The 17,667-nt window shown below is 41.1% G+C and overlaps 1 protein-coding gene across 1 annotated transcript in view; it reads left to right on the top strand.

Moving 5' to 3' along the window:
- Positions 1-3,758: 3,758 nt before the first annotated feature.
- The window catches only part of kiz (kizuna centrosomal protein), a 35,337-nt gene continuing 21,428 nt past the window's right edge, over positions 3,759-17,667 (top strand). Inside the window, exons 1-8 of the mRNA XM_038967340.1 lie at positions 3,759-3,823; positions 4,569-4,631; positions 6,111-6,273; positions 9,668-10,277; positions 10,482-10,809; positions 14,028-14,147; positions 14,809-14,973; positions 16,262-16,412. Coding sequence (XP_038823268.1) covers positions 3,759-3,823; positions 4,569-4,631; positions 6,111-6,273; positions 9,668-10,277; positions 10,482-10,809; positions 14,028-14,147; positions 14,809-14,973; positions 16,262-16,412 — 1,665 coding nt within the window. The remainder of the gene's footprint in view (positions 3,824-4,568; positions 4,632-6,110; positions 6,274-9,667; positions 10,278-10,481; positions 10,810-14,027; positions 14,148-14,808; positions 14,974-16,261; positions 16,413-17,667) is intronic.

Consider the following 17,667-nt stretch of genomic DNA (forward strand, 5'->3'; position numbering starts at 1 on the left):
GAATATTACTGAAATGATAGTAAAGAACATGAGTAGAATATTGCATTGTAGAAAATCTTGGCTTGCATAATGTGTCAATCCAAATATCCAATCTTTGCTGACCAATGCAAATCACTACATCAGCAGTACAAAAAAAACGTGTAAAAATGCCTCGATCTCTCCGTCATTTATTATTTTCCACGAGTCACGATGACAGTAGATTAGGTCAGAGATCATCAACGAGAGGCTATGTGTTCTATGGAAAACAATGAACGACGTGGAAGGTGTGTTCCACGACGCGCTAGTGGATTGGAATTTACCTTCCACGGAGTTGCATTATTTTCCAGAGAACACATAGAGCCCGGAGTTGATTATTCATTTTATACTATGGCTATAATTGAACACATTTGCCACTACAAATGTGTTCATTTGCCGGTAGAAATATATTCAATATCCACTAAACAAGTAGCTAGCAAGTTTACTATATACAGTAGTTGCCGTGGTAACCAAACAAACAGACTTGCTAGTTTAGCTAACCAAACCATCAGTCCTAGCTTGCTATTATGAAAATCGAATTCAACAATACCAATACTGTTTTTAATTCGTCTTTTGCGTTCAAAAGCAACTCAAACAAAATATGTAAAAATGAACTATAGTAAATAAATTTTACCGTGCAAATATACTACACCGGCTCTGATGCTCGTCGGATGTGGCAGGGCCTACAAACCATTACAGACTACAAAGGGAAGCCGAGAGCTGAGAGCTGCCCAGTGACACGAGCCTACCAGACGAGCTAAACTACTTCTATGCTCGCTTCGAGGCAAATAACACTGAAACATGCATGGGAGCACCAACTGTTACGGAAGACTGTGTGATCACGCTTTCCACAGACGATGTGAGTAAGACCTTTAAACAGGTCAACATTCACAAGGCAGCAGGGCCAAATGAATTACCAGGACGTGTACTGTGATAATGTGCTGACCAACTGGCAAGTGTCGTCACTGACATTTTCAACATCTCCCTGTCCGAGTCTGTAATACCAACATGTTTTAAGCAGACCACCACAGTCCCTGTGCCCAATAACACTATCGTAACCTGCCTAAACGACTACCAACCCGTAGTACTCACGTCTGTAGCCATGAAGTGCTTTGAAAGGCTGGTCATGGCTCACATCAAAACCATCATCCCAGAAACCCTAGACCAACTCCAATTTGCATACCGCCCCAACAGATCCACAGATGATGCGATCTCCATTGCACTTCACACTGCCCTTTCCCACATGGACAAAAGGAACACCTATGTGAGAATGCTGTTCATTGACTACAGCTCAGCGTTCAATACCATAGTGCCCTCAAAGCTCATCAAAAAGCTAAGGACCCTGGGACAAAACACCTCCCTCTGCAACTGGATCCTGGACTTCCTGACGGGCCGCCCCCAGGTGGAAAGAGTAGGTAACAATACATCCGCCACGCTGATCCTCAACACAGGGGCCCCTCAGGGGTGCATGCTCAGTCGCCTCCTGTACTCCCTGTTCACTCACGACTGCACGGCCAAGCACAACTCCAACACCATCATTAAATTTGCCGATGACACAACAGTGGTAGGCCTAATCACCGACAACGATGAGACAGCCTATAGGGAGGAAGTCAGAGACCTGGCCGTGTTGTGGATGACACAAGTAATCAGAAGTTTACATACACTTATGTTTGAGTCATTAAAACTCGTTTTTCAACCACTCCACAAATTTCTTGTTAACAAACTATAGTTTTGGCAAGTCGGTTAGGACATCTACTTTGTGCATGACACAAGTAATTTTTCCAACAATTGTTTACAGACAGATTATTTCACTTATAATTCACTGTATCACAAATCCAGTGGGTCAGAAGTTTACATACACTAAGTTGACTGTGCCTTTAAACAGCTTGGAAAATTCCAGAAAAGGATGTCATGTGTTTAGAAGCTTCTGATAGGCTAATTGACATTATTTGAGTCAATTGGAGGTGTACCTGTGGATGTATTTCAAGGCCTACCTTCAAACCCAGTGCCTCTTTGCTTGACATCATGGGAAAATCAAAAGAAATCAGCCAAGACCTCAGAAAAACAATTGTATACCTCCACAAGTCTGGTTCATCCTTGGGAGCAATTTCCAAATGCCTGAAGGTACCACGTTCATCTGTACAAACAATAGTATGCAAGTATAAACACCATGGGACCATGCAGCCGTCATACCGCTCAGAAAGGAGACGCGTTCTGTCTCCTAGAGATGAACGTACTTTGGTGCGAAAAGTGCAAATCAATCCCAGAACAACAGCAAAGGACCTTGTGAAGATGCTGGAGGAAACAGGTGCAAAATTATCTATATTCACAGTAAAACAAGTCCTATATCAACATAACATGAAAGGCCGCTCAGCAAGGAAGAAGCCACTGTTCCAAAACCGCCACAAAAAAAGCCAGACTATGGTTTGCAACTGCACATGGGGACAAAGATCATACTTTTTGGAGAAATGTCCTCCGGTCTGATGAAACAAAAATAGAACTGTTTGGCCATAATGACCATTGTTGTGTTTTGAGGAAAAGGGGGATGCTTGCAAGTCGAAGAACACCATCCCAACCGTAAAGCACGGGGGTGGCAGCATCAGGAAGGAAAATTATGTGGATATATTGAAGCAGCATCTCAAGACTTCAGTCAGGAAGTTAAAGGTTGGTCGCAAATGGGTCTTTCAAATGGACAATGACCCCAAGCATACTTCCAAAGTTGTGGCAAAGTGGCTTAAGGACAACAAAGTCAAGGTATTGGAGTGGCCATCACAAAGCCCTGACCTCAATCATATAGAAAATTTGTGGGCATAACTGAAAAAGTGTATGCGATTAAGGTGACCTACAAAACTGACTCAGTTACACCAGCTCTGTCAGGAGGAATGGGCCAAAATTCACCCAACTTATTGTGGGAAGCTTGTGGTAGGCTACTCAAAACGTTTGACCCAAGTTAAACAATTTAAAGGCAATGCTACCAAATACTAATTGAGTGTATGTAAACTTCTGACCCACTGGGAATGTGATGAAAGAAATAAAAGCTGAAATAAATTCTGTCTACTATTATTCTGACATTTCACATTCTTAAAATAAAGTGGTGATCCTAACTGACCTAAAACAGGGATGTTTTACTAGGATTAAATGTCAGGAATTGTGAAAAACTGAGTTTAAATGTATTTGTCTAAGGTGTATGTAAACTTTAAATGTACATACTACCTCAAATAACCGGTGCCCCCACACATTGACTCTGTATCAGTACCCCCCTGTATATAGTCTCACTATTGTTATTTCACTGCTGCTCTTTAATTACTTGTTACTTTTATCTCTTCTTATCCGTATTTTTTTGAAACTGCATTGTTGGTTAGGGGCTCGTAAGTAAGCATTTCACTGTGGTCTACACCTGTTGTATTCGGCGCATGTGACTAATACAATTTGATTTGATTATAGGGAGATAATGCCCGTTCTCCCTGTATGTATGCAATAATTATTTTGATTCCAAATGCAGTTTCAAAAAAATGCATGAGTGTACCGTTCATATGCAGTCATTGGTACAGTCTGAAAGCTGATCCTAGACCAGCACTAGGCGCAAATCACATCACTTCTCTACTTTCCCGCTCCTGTTGTTTACAAGAGGGGATCTCTGGGAAGTGGTGCTCATGGCAACCAGCATAAACACTTCTCAGTAGCTAGCTACGTTTTTGCTGCTTGTACAAAACGGGGCGCAAAGGGCAAGGAACGTTGTTATCATGGCGTTCTGTGAGGACCAATACTATGAAAGAATTGGATCCATTCAACAAAGCATGCACGAAAGGTAAGATTTTAACCCGTTTTCCTTTTGGCGCCAGGCCCCTTTGACACCACGAGTTTGAGTTATGCACTCTCCCGACACTGCTGCTGCCTTTCACGCCATGTGTCACTGGATAAAGTGGCTAGCTAACTAACCATTAGCAACGGCTAACTAGCTAGCTGTGGGTCTATTTTACCGGTCAGCGGATTGACACGCTAGCAAGCACCTATGTCTTGAAAAAGACGTGTAAGTAACCTCAATGTATTATTTTAACAATAACTATTGCATATTTTCGTTATGCTAGCTAACTTTAGCTAACCAATTTAGTAGGGGGTTTACACCAACAGCAAACTAACGACGTTAGCTAGCTAGATAGGGCTAGCTTAGCGTTAAATAGCTACTGTTACTCGTGTCACTGTGTATGCAATACCGGTTTCATACGAACTGGTAAAACATGTCATTTTTACCAGAACTGCAGCAACGTTAGACAAGGCGACTAATCAGTAGTTTAATAATTAGCTAGCTACTGTAACGTTACTGTAGCTAGCCAACTATGATAATGTTGACGGTTACTGTACGTTTAGCTCCGTGCACGACCATCTGGACCTTTTTACTCACAGAACACCACTATTGTGGGCGTGCATGGGGCTGCTGAAGCTAGTATGTTATGGAGACACGTCTTTGTTTGTTGCCTATAACAATTTTTATTCGTACGATGCAAAGATAGAAAAAACGATGTAGCCAACATCTGTTTCATCTATTCCTGTAGGGAAAAGAGGAGACTTGAGTTGGAGAGGGAGTTGTTTGCTTACTGCAGATCTGACAAGAGAGGGTAAGTGGGTCCCAACAATTAACAATGTAGCTCGTTAGCTAGCAGTTTAGCTTTATGTGCATTGTTTATCAAACCCTTAATCATAATAACAGTTCACTCATTAGCTATCCAGTTGTTACTTTTCATCCCAAATTGTTGTATTTCCTTTATGTGGGCACAGCACACGGTTTATTCCAGGGTAACGATGAGCAATAACCTGTGTAGGCATGACATTGTAGTGGTTATGTAAGTACAGACAGTTAGACTACATAGTACCAGTGTTATTAGGCTATACTAGTATGCTAGTTATTTCACTGGTAGTCACTCAGGTATGAATTATACAATGTAACGTTTTTTTTTTTAACTGTACACTGAAGTTCTAAACTGTTCCGATACTAATGAGGAATGCCAGTGAAAACAAAACATAGAGATAGGCCTACTCCATAGTACAGTGTTTCCCCTAGGATATTTTTCAGTAGCAGTGTCAAAGGTAGCTGGGGAATATTTTTGGGGGGTGGAACGACTGTGGGAAGGTCACTTCTGGTGACTTTTTAAAAGGACATTCTACTCCAAAATGAATGAAAATGTAAGTATGTTGACATAATCTGAAATTAAATTTTCCCTTTTAAAAGCATTATAACCTGTAGTCCAATTGATGCAGCATCGGGGCGGCAGGTAGCCTAGTGGTTATAGTGTTGGACTAGTAACCGGAAGGTTGCAAGATCGAATCCCAGAGCTGACAAGATAAAAATCTGTCGTTCTGCCCCTGAAAAAGGCAGTTAACCCACTGTTCCTAGGCCATCATTGAAAATAAGAACTTGTTCTTAACTGACTTGCCTAGTTAAATAAAGGTAAAATAAATTAAAAAATTGTGGTGCTAGGTGATAAAAGAGGGGAAAAGGAGACTAGAGTGCAAATTTAAATAAATGGGCTGAAGTATGGGGTTGCCCATCTGCATTTACCTAATTGAAAACCCCCAACATACTCTGAATGCATCAAATGCTACAAATATACTGTACATTGTAACTTGTCACTCTGATCTTAAAGGCATGTCTTGGCAGAAATATTTAAAGTTGGAGTCCTTAGTGGTGAAACTGCCACGTCCGTTTGCGAAATTACAACAACAAAGAAGTTACTGCAAACAATGAACACTGTTTTTTCCCGAAGACATCATTGTATGCTCGATAGAACAGCAGAACAACATACTGCAAATGTTTTTGTCACGCCGGGCGGCGTCTGCATTGTAAGAAAAAACTAAAACAATAGCGGCGGTGGCGGTGGCAGATAGTGGCACTTTTTCCTCTACTGCACATTCCATCTTAAAAATAATAATATTATAATCGGGGGAAGAGTGGCAGGGTGCCGCAGCTAAATTAATATAGGGGAAACACTGCCGTAGTAACCATTTCTTTAGAATAATGTGTGGAGGAATAGTACTGCACATCTGGCTTTTATTTGCAAGAGTGTCCTTAAATAAATACATCTCTTTTTTGCCTTAAGTTCTCAGATAAAGTGTGCCACACTCCGTGGGTATCTCAAGGAAATCTGTGAGAGAGAAAAACAGGCGAAAATTCGAAACCTAGAGCTCCTGAGAGATGTGGAGTGCATTGAAATGAGCATGAAGGAGCACTGTCCTGACCGTAACCCTCTGGATAAACACAAGGTAAGACTGGGACACTGCAGTGCCAGTGTCTCATCTGTTCAGTGTGTAGCCACAACTGCAGAGTTGATATTAGGCATTGTGCATTTAAAAGGTTTATGATTCTCTACAAACTGTACCACATTTTACATGATTGAGATGGAGAGCACACTTTATTGAACTCTTTTTACATGATTCAGTAAAGATCATTGTACAGTAAACCTATGGTTGACGCTCATGCTCTATTGTCCCTTATGTACTGAAGAATAGTTCATGTGAGTGTGGGATCATGATTTACAAGGCCATTTCACAACACAAAAATGTTTTGGAATTTCAAAAATATGATGCAAAAATATGATGCATGCTACAATGACGTTCTTATTGTCAATTGCCTTAGTATCATGCTCTAATTGCCGTACACTGTAGGGATATTTACACTCATTTGCTTGATGTAACAATAGTAAACACTCGAATACTGCAGTTTATCACTGCAGGCAAATGAGCAAGAGAAAACAATGAACGAGTCAGATTATCGCTTAACTCAACAACAGTGCTCTACAGCTTAATATCAAATTAACAAAATTGGTTAATTATGACTCGCTAAATTAATTGCCCAATATTGAGACAGTGAAGTGCTCCAGAGGTTTATTTTTTCCCCCTCAAGCAGTTGCTTTGTTTATTTTTTATGCTTTATGATTCATAAATGTTTGTAGTTGATTTTTATTAATAATTTTCTGTTGTCACATTGTTTCATTCATCTTCCTGTTACAAGTGTGCTATGACTTAATTGTCAAGCAGTCAAACAACTGTGAAAAGGTACCTTTAACATTCAGGTGTAGATATTTTGTGGACTAAGTCACTATTTGTTTTTTTGTTTAGATATTTCAGCCTATTTCTCCAGTACAATACAGTACGACCACACACATACATACAAATGATGCTGACCGTAATCATAATCATTTGTGACTTCATTGTTGATATCAGTCGCTGTAGAATCAGTGCAAATAGATAACAAGTGTATTTAGTAATTTTGATAAACAGAAGTAGCTTTTTTTGTGTGCAATTGGTATTGTTTTGAAGAAAAGGCCTGGGATGTTGGAGTTAATCCCAGTGCCCTTAACTGCACCATTAGACTGTTTAATTGGAGTTGGGATTAGGGCAGTCAGTCTGGCTACTCAGATGATTAAGAGTGTTGCAGGCACCATGGAGGACACTCACTGGGGAATACCCGAGGTGACTAACTCTCATGTTTGTACACTTTGGATTTCACCAGCTCCTCTTGTCTATGTTTTTAAATGTGTTTGCAGAACATGTTTAACACGGTTTTATCACACTGAAGAAACATCCTATGTATACAATTACCAAGATAATGACATGTTCATTATGTAGATTTTTCTGATAAGGACAATGTCCAACGATGTATCCCTTTTTTTTTGACGCATTGAAAAACGGTACAATAGATATAGAATTATTGATCACTTTGAAAAGGGACATTTGCTAAATGAATTGTGCTCTACTTGACTGTATTTTTCCTGAATTTCTCAGGTTGAATGCTTGAATAGAATTTCCAGATTTATGGCAGCAAGGCAGAAGAAAGAAGAGCCAAATCTTAAAATAGACATGGTAATAATAATAATTAAGAGTCTCTTGAAATTACAAAAAAAGTAAATTAGAAGATAGATGTAAGCCTAACCTTTGATTAGAATAAATTTAACACATTTTTCAAAGAACATACATGACTTGCAACTAAGCTACCGGTATGTTTCATTCTGGCTGTAGTAGTAGTCTGCTGTTTGTTAATGCAGGGTGCCCTATGTTTTGTACAATTCATTTTATATAAGGGTCATTTATATGATTAAAAAGTTATACAGTCTAAAATAGTCTTTGGGAAATGTGTACCATGTATTATGCAATTCATATATTTTAGAATTCCAGAAGATTTGGCCAGAAATATTTGACTTACACAGTATTCTCTTCTTATGGCAAATCTATTTTTTTTTGGTAAGGATAATGCAAATCTTAGCTCTATCAAACTGTGTTTTCAGCTTTGGAACAACAAAGAAAAGTAGACATTATGCAGAGCAAATCTGTAGAGCAGTATACATTTTAACTGTGTCTGTAATAATGCAGGTGTCTAATCCTGGCTGGTGCATCTGTACAAGCGATGTAGTTCAAGCCTATAGCTGCTTCTTCCTTCACTTAACGCAGTTAAAGCTCTTTTAGATGAAATGTCTAAGACATCTCATAATAACTTGGAGCATGCTGTCTCGAGCAGTCACTTGTGACTGTGTGCACAACCCCCCCTCAGCTTGGCGATATTGTAATGAGCAAAATGGTACCGTCACTCCATTATGCATACAAGCCATTGCTGGCAGTGTGCATGTCCCTCAGGCTACAGCATTCATTAAGGGAAGCTTACCGGGCTGAAAGCTGGAGACAGATGATAACGGGATATGATTTTCATATTTAATACATTCCTTGGAAGAGCACGCGCGTGCCGCAGATTGATAGAAGAATCAATTGCTACTTTAGTGAAACACTTTCTACTTTGCCCTGCAGCTACCGATGGAATCACTCAGCCAAGAAATTAACTTTTCCTATTTTTTACCTACTTTGTGGATCTGCTGGGCAGAGCTGCATGGTTTACAGTGAATGTTATTAAGCAGCTAACTGTTTGGTATTTAAGACTCTTATCAGAAAAGAAACAGAAGCCATACTTTTTGTTATTATGTTTGGAGGAAGGTTTTTTAGCTTTCTCTCCGACCCCCTTGGTGCCATAGCAGACATGAATCACAACTTGTACAGAGGATCGCTTATACGATTAGAAGTTAAAACATTGATCGTGTAACATTCTTCTGAAAGAGGGTTTGGAAATAAATATGACCTTGACCCAAATAAACAGCGTTTTTTTAACAGAAAAAGTGATACTTTTAAAACACTCCACTGTTTGATTTTGAAGAAAAAGCCCTTCTAACCTAATTTGCAAGTGTTGCATTTTTAGGAGAATAAACAGAATTATAGAAGCAGAAAATTGTAGGAGCAATATTATACCAACACCAACTTAAGATGTCTTTGCTGCTTGTGGCTGAAGGGTATCCTTGACCATTTCATGCTATTTTGCCAATCTTGTCTATTGTACGTCGTGTTATTATGATTATATATTAATTGAAGTACCATTTTCTTTCGAATGTTCATTGCTCAAATTGGAATGTGGACTGTGACAAGAAAAAATGTTGCTCTTGGGGATATTATTTGAGCATAATGATATGAATTAGCAGTCAATTTAACTGGAGTTACACAATACACCTGCAACCCTAGATCTGATCTCCAAAATGCATTGCTTTTGATAAACATTTTGCTATTTGACATTGAGTAACCGTGAATGGGTTACCTTTTTTTATTGTTTCCTGTTTTTCAGGGAGATTTGTTGAATTGCCACCCTCAGGGTGAGTCCCCCTCACCACAGGCCAGGGCTTTACGCCAACCATCTGTAATCTTCATGGGTCGCCAGACCTCCAGAAGTTACGCGACTGAAGATGCCACCACAAGTATACACTTACGACAAGCGGAGCGTCATTCGCCAAATCATCTCTCGCATGCCTCGGAATGCCTGCAAAGTGGCCTTTTGAATGACTCCAAAGTTTCCAGAGAGGTCGTTGCCGACAGCGGAGCATCTTTATCAGTTGACATTTCAGGCTCAAAAGATTCCCCCGACGGCTGTAATTTGTGTGACAAACATGAAAGGACGGCGGCAGTGGTTCCATCTGTTCGTACCTTAACAGCGAGCGCCGGCGTGCCTTTTGGAGATGATGAACAACTGACTTCACCTCGAGTGACCTTGACGAGGCCTGAGAAGAATAGCCCATCGCCCAACACTATCAGCCATATGTGGGACAGGAATTCACCTGCAGAATACACTCTGGGTAGAGGGTCTGGTCATCAGGAGAGCATAAAAGAAGATGTGGAGAGAGTTCTGCAAAGATCACCTCCTCAAACTGACTTGGGAAAAGAATCTCAAGATGTGCCAGGTTGGTGATCTTATTACTGAAAGATATTACATGCCAGAAGATATCCAGACTGTATGTTGTTTCACTGTACTAGCTAGTATTCTATTCCTTAGCAATTTGATTGAAACATGTTCCTTTTAAGGAACTGCTGAAATGCATATATTTTTACTTATAATGCTACATATTCACACTGATTCAAATAGCCTGTTGTTTGTGTGTTTTCAGAGAAGAGTGAAACCCTTAGTAGATCCAGTTCCAGTATGGAGCTGTCAGTGACCAGCAGTGGTAGTGACCTGTCCATCTCCCTGACTGAGTCTGACCTGGCTGAGCTACCAAAGGTGCCAGAGGGTGTAGTCCATGTAGACAGCCACACCAGGAGGATAGCCAGCCACACCAGGAGGACAGACAGCCCACCACAGAGGAGTGCTATTCCACCCAGCGAGAGGGAGCTCCGCAGCGCCAGTGTTCACAGTCAATCACTGGACACTCCAGAGCCTAAGAACAGACCAGAATCACGTAGCGAATCCACGTCTCCAGAAATCCCATTGAAAAGGTAGGAGTTCGTTATGTACTTTACATTTCGGTCTCAGTGAAGTGTTGCACTGCACTGGAAAGAGCTGTCTATTCATTTGATGACATTCAATTAAACCCTTATGTCAGCCATCATAACAAACACAGTTCTTTTTAATTTTGTAAACATTTTCCTACATTTTCCTCCCAGACTATCTGTTTAATTCAGTTTTATTGTTGAGTAAATTAAAAAGAGGGGCATGCTAAAGCAGCAAAGCTACAGCTCTACATGAGCATGTTCCAGAGTGGCCAAGCTGAACTGGGCTGCAGGATAACTAGGCTGCACTGGGGATTCTGCTCAAGACAGTTGACTTGCGCCACATCTGTAGCCGTCAGAGAGGATGGTGGGAGTCCCGCTCCACACGACCCACCGCACTCACTGCTTCTCAGCAGCAGCCGCTTTAGCCTCAGTGCACCTTATAGGGAGGGTTTACGACCCGTGACAAACATTATTGCCATAATCCAAGATAATGCTGTAACAGAGCAATTTTCTGCTTGGGAGACCTCAGGAAGTGTCAGTGGAGGAGGACATTTGTGGCTCCATAGAGTGTTCTGGAGGGTAGGCATGTGGACAGGCTCTCACACTAAGAAATCCAGCGCTTGGTGTCCTCTGATTTTAAGGATTGCTTGTGATGGCTTGCACAGTGAAGGGAGAGACAATTTCTGTCCATCAATCCAGATCTTTACTGTCCTCTGAAAAAAGTCAGATTGCAGGCTATAGACATAGCTGTAATATGCATCTTTCCTCTATGTGTTATGATAATTCTCAGTATATGTGTTGGTAGACAAGTAACTGTTTGGGGGTGAAACTCAAAGGTATTTCTTATAAATAACTAGCTTGTCTGTGATTTAGATGTTGCAATGCATGGGTGTATATTCCTCAATGCATAGGCCTCATCTTCCAGTTGTACATGTGTATTGTACAAATGTTTTCCAAGGCCACAAAAATACAGCATTTTTTTTTAGAGCCCAAACTATTTTAACATTTGATCTGCTACAATTTTTTTAAATTGTTTGCTTGGTATCAGGGTTGAAGTTTGACATGGAATGAAAATAAAACAGACAAATGATTGTACTTAGAACCTGAACAATGAATGTTTTTGTTTAGATGTTGTGTACTCTATTTAAATGTTCCACTGTGCCCTTTAGAGAAGCTGTAGAGTGGTTGGTTGTGGCGGTGATGGGGAGGGGAGAATCTGAGCTCTCCATTGTTAACATGGAGCCCTGTGTATGAGGCGGGGACAAACAAAGCTTTGATGTGAAGCTCAGAGCAGCCTGTCTCCAGTGCCACGTGGCCTCACTCAACGTCAAGGTTAGAGTTTATATCGCTTTTCCCATTCAGCTCCCAGGCAGGAAAACAAGCGTTGGCAATTCATTCCATTATTCCATTATATTTCCCCCTGGTGTGACCTGGGTGAGGGAGTAGAGAACAGAAACCCTCTTGGGTTTTCTTTAGTGCTCATCGTAATGGCTGGAGTCTTTCACAGGGATGCAGTGTTTATTTATTTAGGATCCCCATTAGCTTTTGCAGAAGCAGCAACTATTCTTTCTTGGGTCCACACAAAACATGACAAGTAAAAAAACACACAAAAAAAACACTGATACAGTGATAGTGAAATGCTTACCCGTAAGCTCTCTTTAGTGCAGTAAAATTATCTTAATATTAACAAATAAGTAATAAAAAGTAGTTACTTTTTTTTTTGTGGCGATGGAAATATGTACATAATTAGAGGATACTGTGTAATGTCTCTTGTGGTGACTGGGAATTACTTGTATTATGTTGTTGTTAAGACAACAACGTCATGGCTATGTCAGCTGTGAGATGTTTTTTTTCTAAAATCATGTGGAGAGTCTGTAGCTATATGAAGTGTCTGAGTACGAACCCCCTTAATCAAGGGCATTACTTAGAAAGGGTTCCAAACGGACAAAGGCTGTCTGGATTGTACTGGTTATTGTGTACTCTCACATACAACTGTTTAATAGTGAGAATTATTGTACAGTGTTATTTGTTTTACAACTATTAGTATTTTCCAGCATTTTCCCTTTTCTTTGTGTGTGAAAAAAATGCCCTGAAAGTGATCTGACACCAATCACTCGTGTTGAGACCATTACATTTAGGAAATCATGGTGAAATCTCCACTGTACACAGTGTCAGTGTTATATCGCTCGCCAGAGGCTGACCCCCCTCCATCCCTACTAATAATACACTCCTGATGATGTCGAGACTCAGACACACACAGCAACACCAAACGTGTGGTATGAGACCTCACGATGAAGCCCTCACAACAATACGGAGAGGTTTGGTGCATACAACTAATTCCCTTTTTTTAGTAAAAAGGTCCCTTTTTGAAGAGCACTGACAAATAAAATGTAGAGAAAGTTGATGACGATTTCAAGGCCCACGCTGACGGGAGGAAAAAAGGCAGAGCTTTTACCCATGCTACTTCAGCTGCATTGAAGAGGACTTAGCGCAGATGGATGGTGCACTACATGTCATGGATATAATTCAAGCTGCCAGCTTAATCAGGATGTTACCAGGAAACAACCTGCAAAAGGGAAGGAGCAATTGTTTGCTGACCTCTAACCCCGGAGCCCATTATAGATTGTCATACATTCTTTTTGCCCCTTTTATGTTGGGGGGCTCAGGATCTCGGCTGGGGTTTCTGGGGAATTCAATGAGGGCCACCCAGAGCTTAATGCTCAAGAAAGAGATGGATTCCCCAAATCCACATGCATTAGGCACCCATTTCTCATTTTACAGCCTCACATGGCCAGATTAAATTGTAAATCTCTCACCAAAAGAAATCATCTTGGGTTTTTTCTTGTTGGGAGGTTGGGCTATGTTAGCTGTCCGAATATGGATGAAATTAGTGTTTTTCTATAATAATTTCCAGGCCCCTGTTTATATTGAAATGAGACACGAGGACAGTTTTGTTCTATGCTCCTAATCCCTCAGTTTATTAGCTGTGTACCCAGTGCTGAGGCACTTTATTTTCCTGCCTGGTATTCACTCTGCATCAATTGACATTGAATTGAATGGTTGAAGGCCCATCTCTGACATGTCAATCAATACAAATGCTACCATAGTGCCTTGATCTCTTAAACACACACAGAGAGAGGAAAAATCTGTAAACACATATGGTTCAAATCCAGTCAGACATTTTGTTTCTGTGTCTTCATTTGATATACATGTTCTTTCAGACTGTCCATGGAGGGATTCTTCCATCTACTGGAGAGCATCGAAGAACGATTCCACAGAGGAGAAAGAAGTGTGTACTGTGTCTCGTCACTTGGCGATAGCAAACGCAATAAAGTGATCAGGTAAGCTCTTTCCGTATTTAGAAACGATTTTGGTCTTTGTCTTGAGTTTGTCTGCAATTATTTTCATTATCAACCAGTGTTCATGGATCTGGGGAAAATGTATTAACCTGCCGCCAAGGGCTCTCACTTTAAATGAAGTGTCATCACTTGGCACCAACAATGCTCTTGCAGCACATCTTGGTTTCTAAGGGTTTTTCAAAGACACAGGATTGTCATAGTAACCTCACTTTGCTGCTGAATTATGGTCCTCCTGGCATTTGGGAGTCATTGAAATTCACTGGCTATGTGTCATTTGAAATGAAAGTGACCACTTTTTTCTAAATATATTACTTTTTTGTACAAGAGGATAAAGATACAAATGTTTTATTATCAATAAGCGTTTGCAATAGAATAGCAGGGAAGGAAATAACATTCCCAACTTCTTGCCTTTTTGCCAGAATGATCAGAACTACTGTCACCTAGTTGTCAGACAGTGAATTGTGTCTGTTGTTCTCCTGCTGTGGCCTTTGCCATGTGTTTGGGGCTTGTGTGTGTTGGGGCTCATCCCTAACATGGGGTGTACTGAGAACAGCTGCTGTGCTCTATACTCCTGACCTGTGGGCTGCTGGGCTGAGCCCCGGGTTCCATGGCGATGGCTCACTCCGCTCTATATATTCGTCAGCCTTTGTAACGCCAGGGCAGGCTTGAATGGAGAGGACCTTGATGCATGTGGAGCAGTCGTCCTTCACCAGCTTCAGAGGTTGTCATGGACCATGTCAATGGGTTGCCTGTTACCCGAAGAGCTAGTTAGCTCCAACTGGTCCACCACCGAGCCCAGGAAAATAAGGTAAGGCTTCTTTGAACTCTGCACCAGATAAGTCTTTTTTTGTTTGTTGATGTCACTGTTTTGAAAATGGGATTTATCATTCGATGCATTTCTTTTCAATCGTATATAGAAGTGTGTGTTAGGTGAGGCAGTTCAAATGATCTTCAGGTTCATGCTGGTCAGTAAGTAATGTTATGACCCTTTGAAATTGAGCCTTCGTGTACAGAATGTTTATTTTCTCCTTTGCGTCCTTTTTTTTCTTTCTAGAGAAAATTATTAATTGCTTTTGATATTATTTTTTGATAATTACTTGGTAATTATTTAAGACGGCATGTATGTGCTGTAGAAACCCAGGTAGAAAAATGCTTCAATTGGTCTTGTGTTGCTGCTTCAGGGTCCCTTACTATTATATTAGCTAAATATTCCATCAAGTCTGAGTGAGTCAAGACGGGAACATTTTCAACTCTGCTCCTGTAATAAATGTGAGCTATAATGGAGTCATTGAGCAGAGATATCAGTGCTCTAAAAGTGACCGAGTCCAATAGACAATCTCACCGTCCAAATGAAAAGTGAACCGATTCAAAGATGAATTCCACTTTTCAGACAAAGAGCAGATTAGTTCCTGTGCAATTTTCTTGAAGGTTTGATTGGAGTTCAGAGGAGAGGGGAAGCACGTATTTAGAACAGGTTGAGATTGAATTGAATGTCCGTGAACACATCTCCATCCTCCACAAATGTAAAGGTCATTTGTGTTACCTCAAGCAGTAACTCTGTGTGTGAATGTCATGAGCAAATGAAATGCCCTATCTGTGACTGGTTTCTTTTGATAATGAGGAGCTCCATTTTGAACTATAGCTCCAAGCTCTGCTATGCCTGAATACCTTATTGTATTCAGGCAAAAAGAAAGTGTCTTGAGATACAGTATCTTTTATACCCTACTGTGGTCGCTTGACCTTTTCTCAGTATGTAGCCAACTTATGTGTCATTAGGTTAACTTCAATTCACAAATATAAAATAAGCCAACTTTGGTCAATATATCAAGATGTCAAACTACACTACCTTTTCTTTAGGCGTACCATGTGTGTTTCTTTCCATCTACAAATGTTGAGTTTTTTTTCTCACCATTACATGCATGAATGACCCAACTCCATAATCATTTATATTTGAAGTGTTTACGCTATATAGATGGACAGTATAAGTATAAATGCATTCTCTCACTGTAATGAAGTATGTTTATGTTGTATCTTACTGTGGTAAGATACAAGCCTGTGATCCTCGCTCACGGTACTGCGTGTCCTCCACGCTGCAGCTCTCGTCTCCCCCCTGATGCTGCTCCTCTGTGGGATCGCTGGTTCAAGCACGCCCTTCTGCTGAAGGACCACCATGTCCTCACCCCCGAGCGCCTCGTCCAGCTGTTCACTCCACTGCTGCTGCCATACAATGCCTCCTATAGTGCCAAGGTATGCGTCTCACAATACACTTCAAAGTACAGTACCTTTTCCTACAGTACAAACTCTGTCATGCACAGGAAGCACATGTCATGCATTACAAGGATATACTTATTTCTTTATTATTATTTAGAATTATTTTAACCCCTTTTCTATTTTCGATCTTGTGTCATCACTGCAAACTCCCCAACGGGCTCGGGATGCGTTCTCCAAAACATGACCTGCCAAACCGCGCTTCTTAACACCCGCCCGCTTCACCTTGAAGCCAGCTGCACCAATGTGTCGGAGGAAACACCGTTTGCCTGACGATCGAGGTCAGCCTGCAGGCGCCCGGCCCGCCACAAGGATTTGCTAGAGCGCGATGAGCCAAGTAAAGCCCCCCCGGCCAAACCCTCCCCTAACCCGGACAACGGTGGGCCAATTGTGCGCTGCCCAATGGGACACCCGATCACGTCCGGTTGTGACCCGGGTCTGTAGTTCTGACTCTAGCACTGCGATGCAGAGTGCCTTAGACTGCTGCGCCACTCAGGAGACACGGATAAAACATCTGTACAGACTTACAGTACTACACCTCAGACAACAAGATGTCATAGCAAGGGATTTCATAAGTTAGTTGTCTTTTAAAGATAGTAACTAGCCATTGTGTGGACATTCGATGTTAAGAAGGCAATAGCACTTTGTGTGTGTGTGAAATGTAGTGCTTCCCGTTCATCAGATTGCTACACAGGGTGACCTTGACCAAAAGGAAACTCTGACCCATGCGCTAATCGCAAATAACAGGCTCTGCCCAGACTCCTTTCATCCTGTGGCTTATTGTCCTGAAAAACACAGGCCTTTAATTTGTTATTAGCTGAAGTATTGCTGTGGCCCAGGCCCACGTGAATGAGGCAGCCATTAGACCTTCTTCACAACAGAGGCGGGAGTCTTTGAAATTCCCTACTCATTGACCTTGCAGCAGAGCATGCCCAATTAAACCGGCCATGAAATGACACAGACTATTCACCAGGCCCACAGAGGCTGAAAGATTGAGATAAGAGTAAGGTACCATCATTGCTACTCATCTTCCTTCCTGAATCCTCTGTTGCTTTCTTTGTTTGTGTGCTCAGGGTTGTCATTGTAAATTTGACACATGTACAGTTGAAGTCGGAAGTTTACATACACCTTAGCCAAATACATTTAAACCCAGCTTTTCACAATTTCTGACATTTAATCCTCGTAAAAATTCCCTGTCTTAGGTCCGTTAGGATCACCACTTTATTTTAAAAAT

Source organism: Salvelinus namaycush, chromosome 28 (assembly GCF_016432855.1).
Source record: "Salvelinus namaycush isolate Seneca chromosome 28, SaNama_1.0, whole genome shotgun sequence".
NCBI lineage: Eukaryota > Metazoa > Chordata > Actinopteri > Salmoniformes > Salmonidae > Salvelinus > Salvelinus namaycush.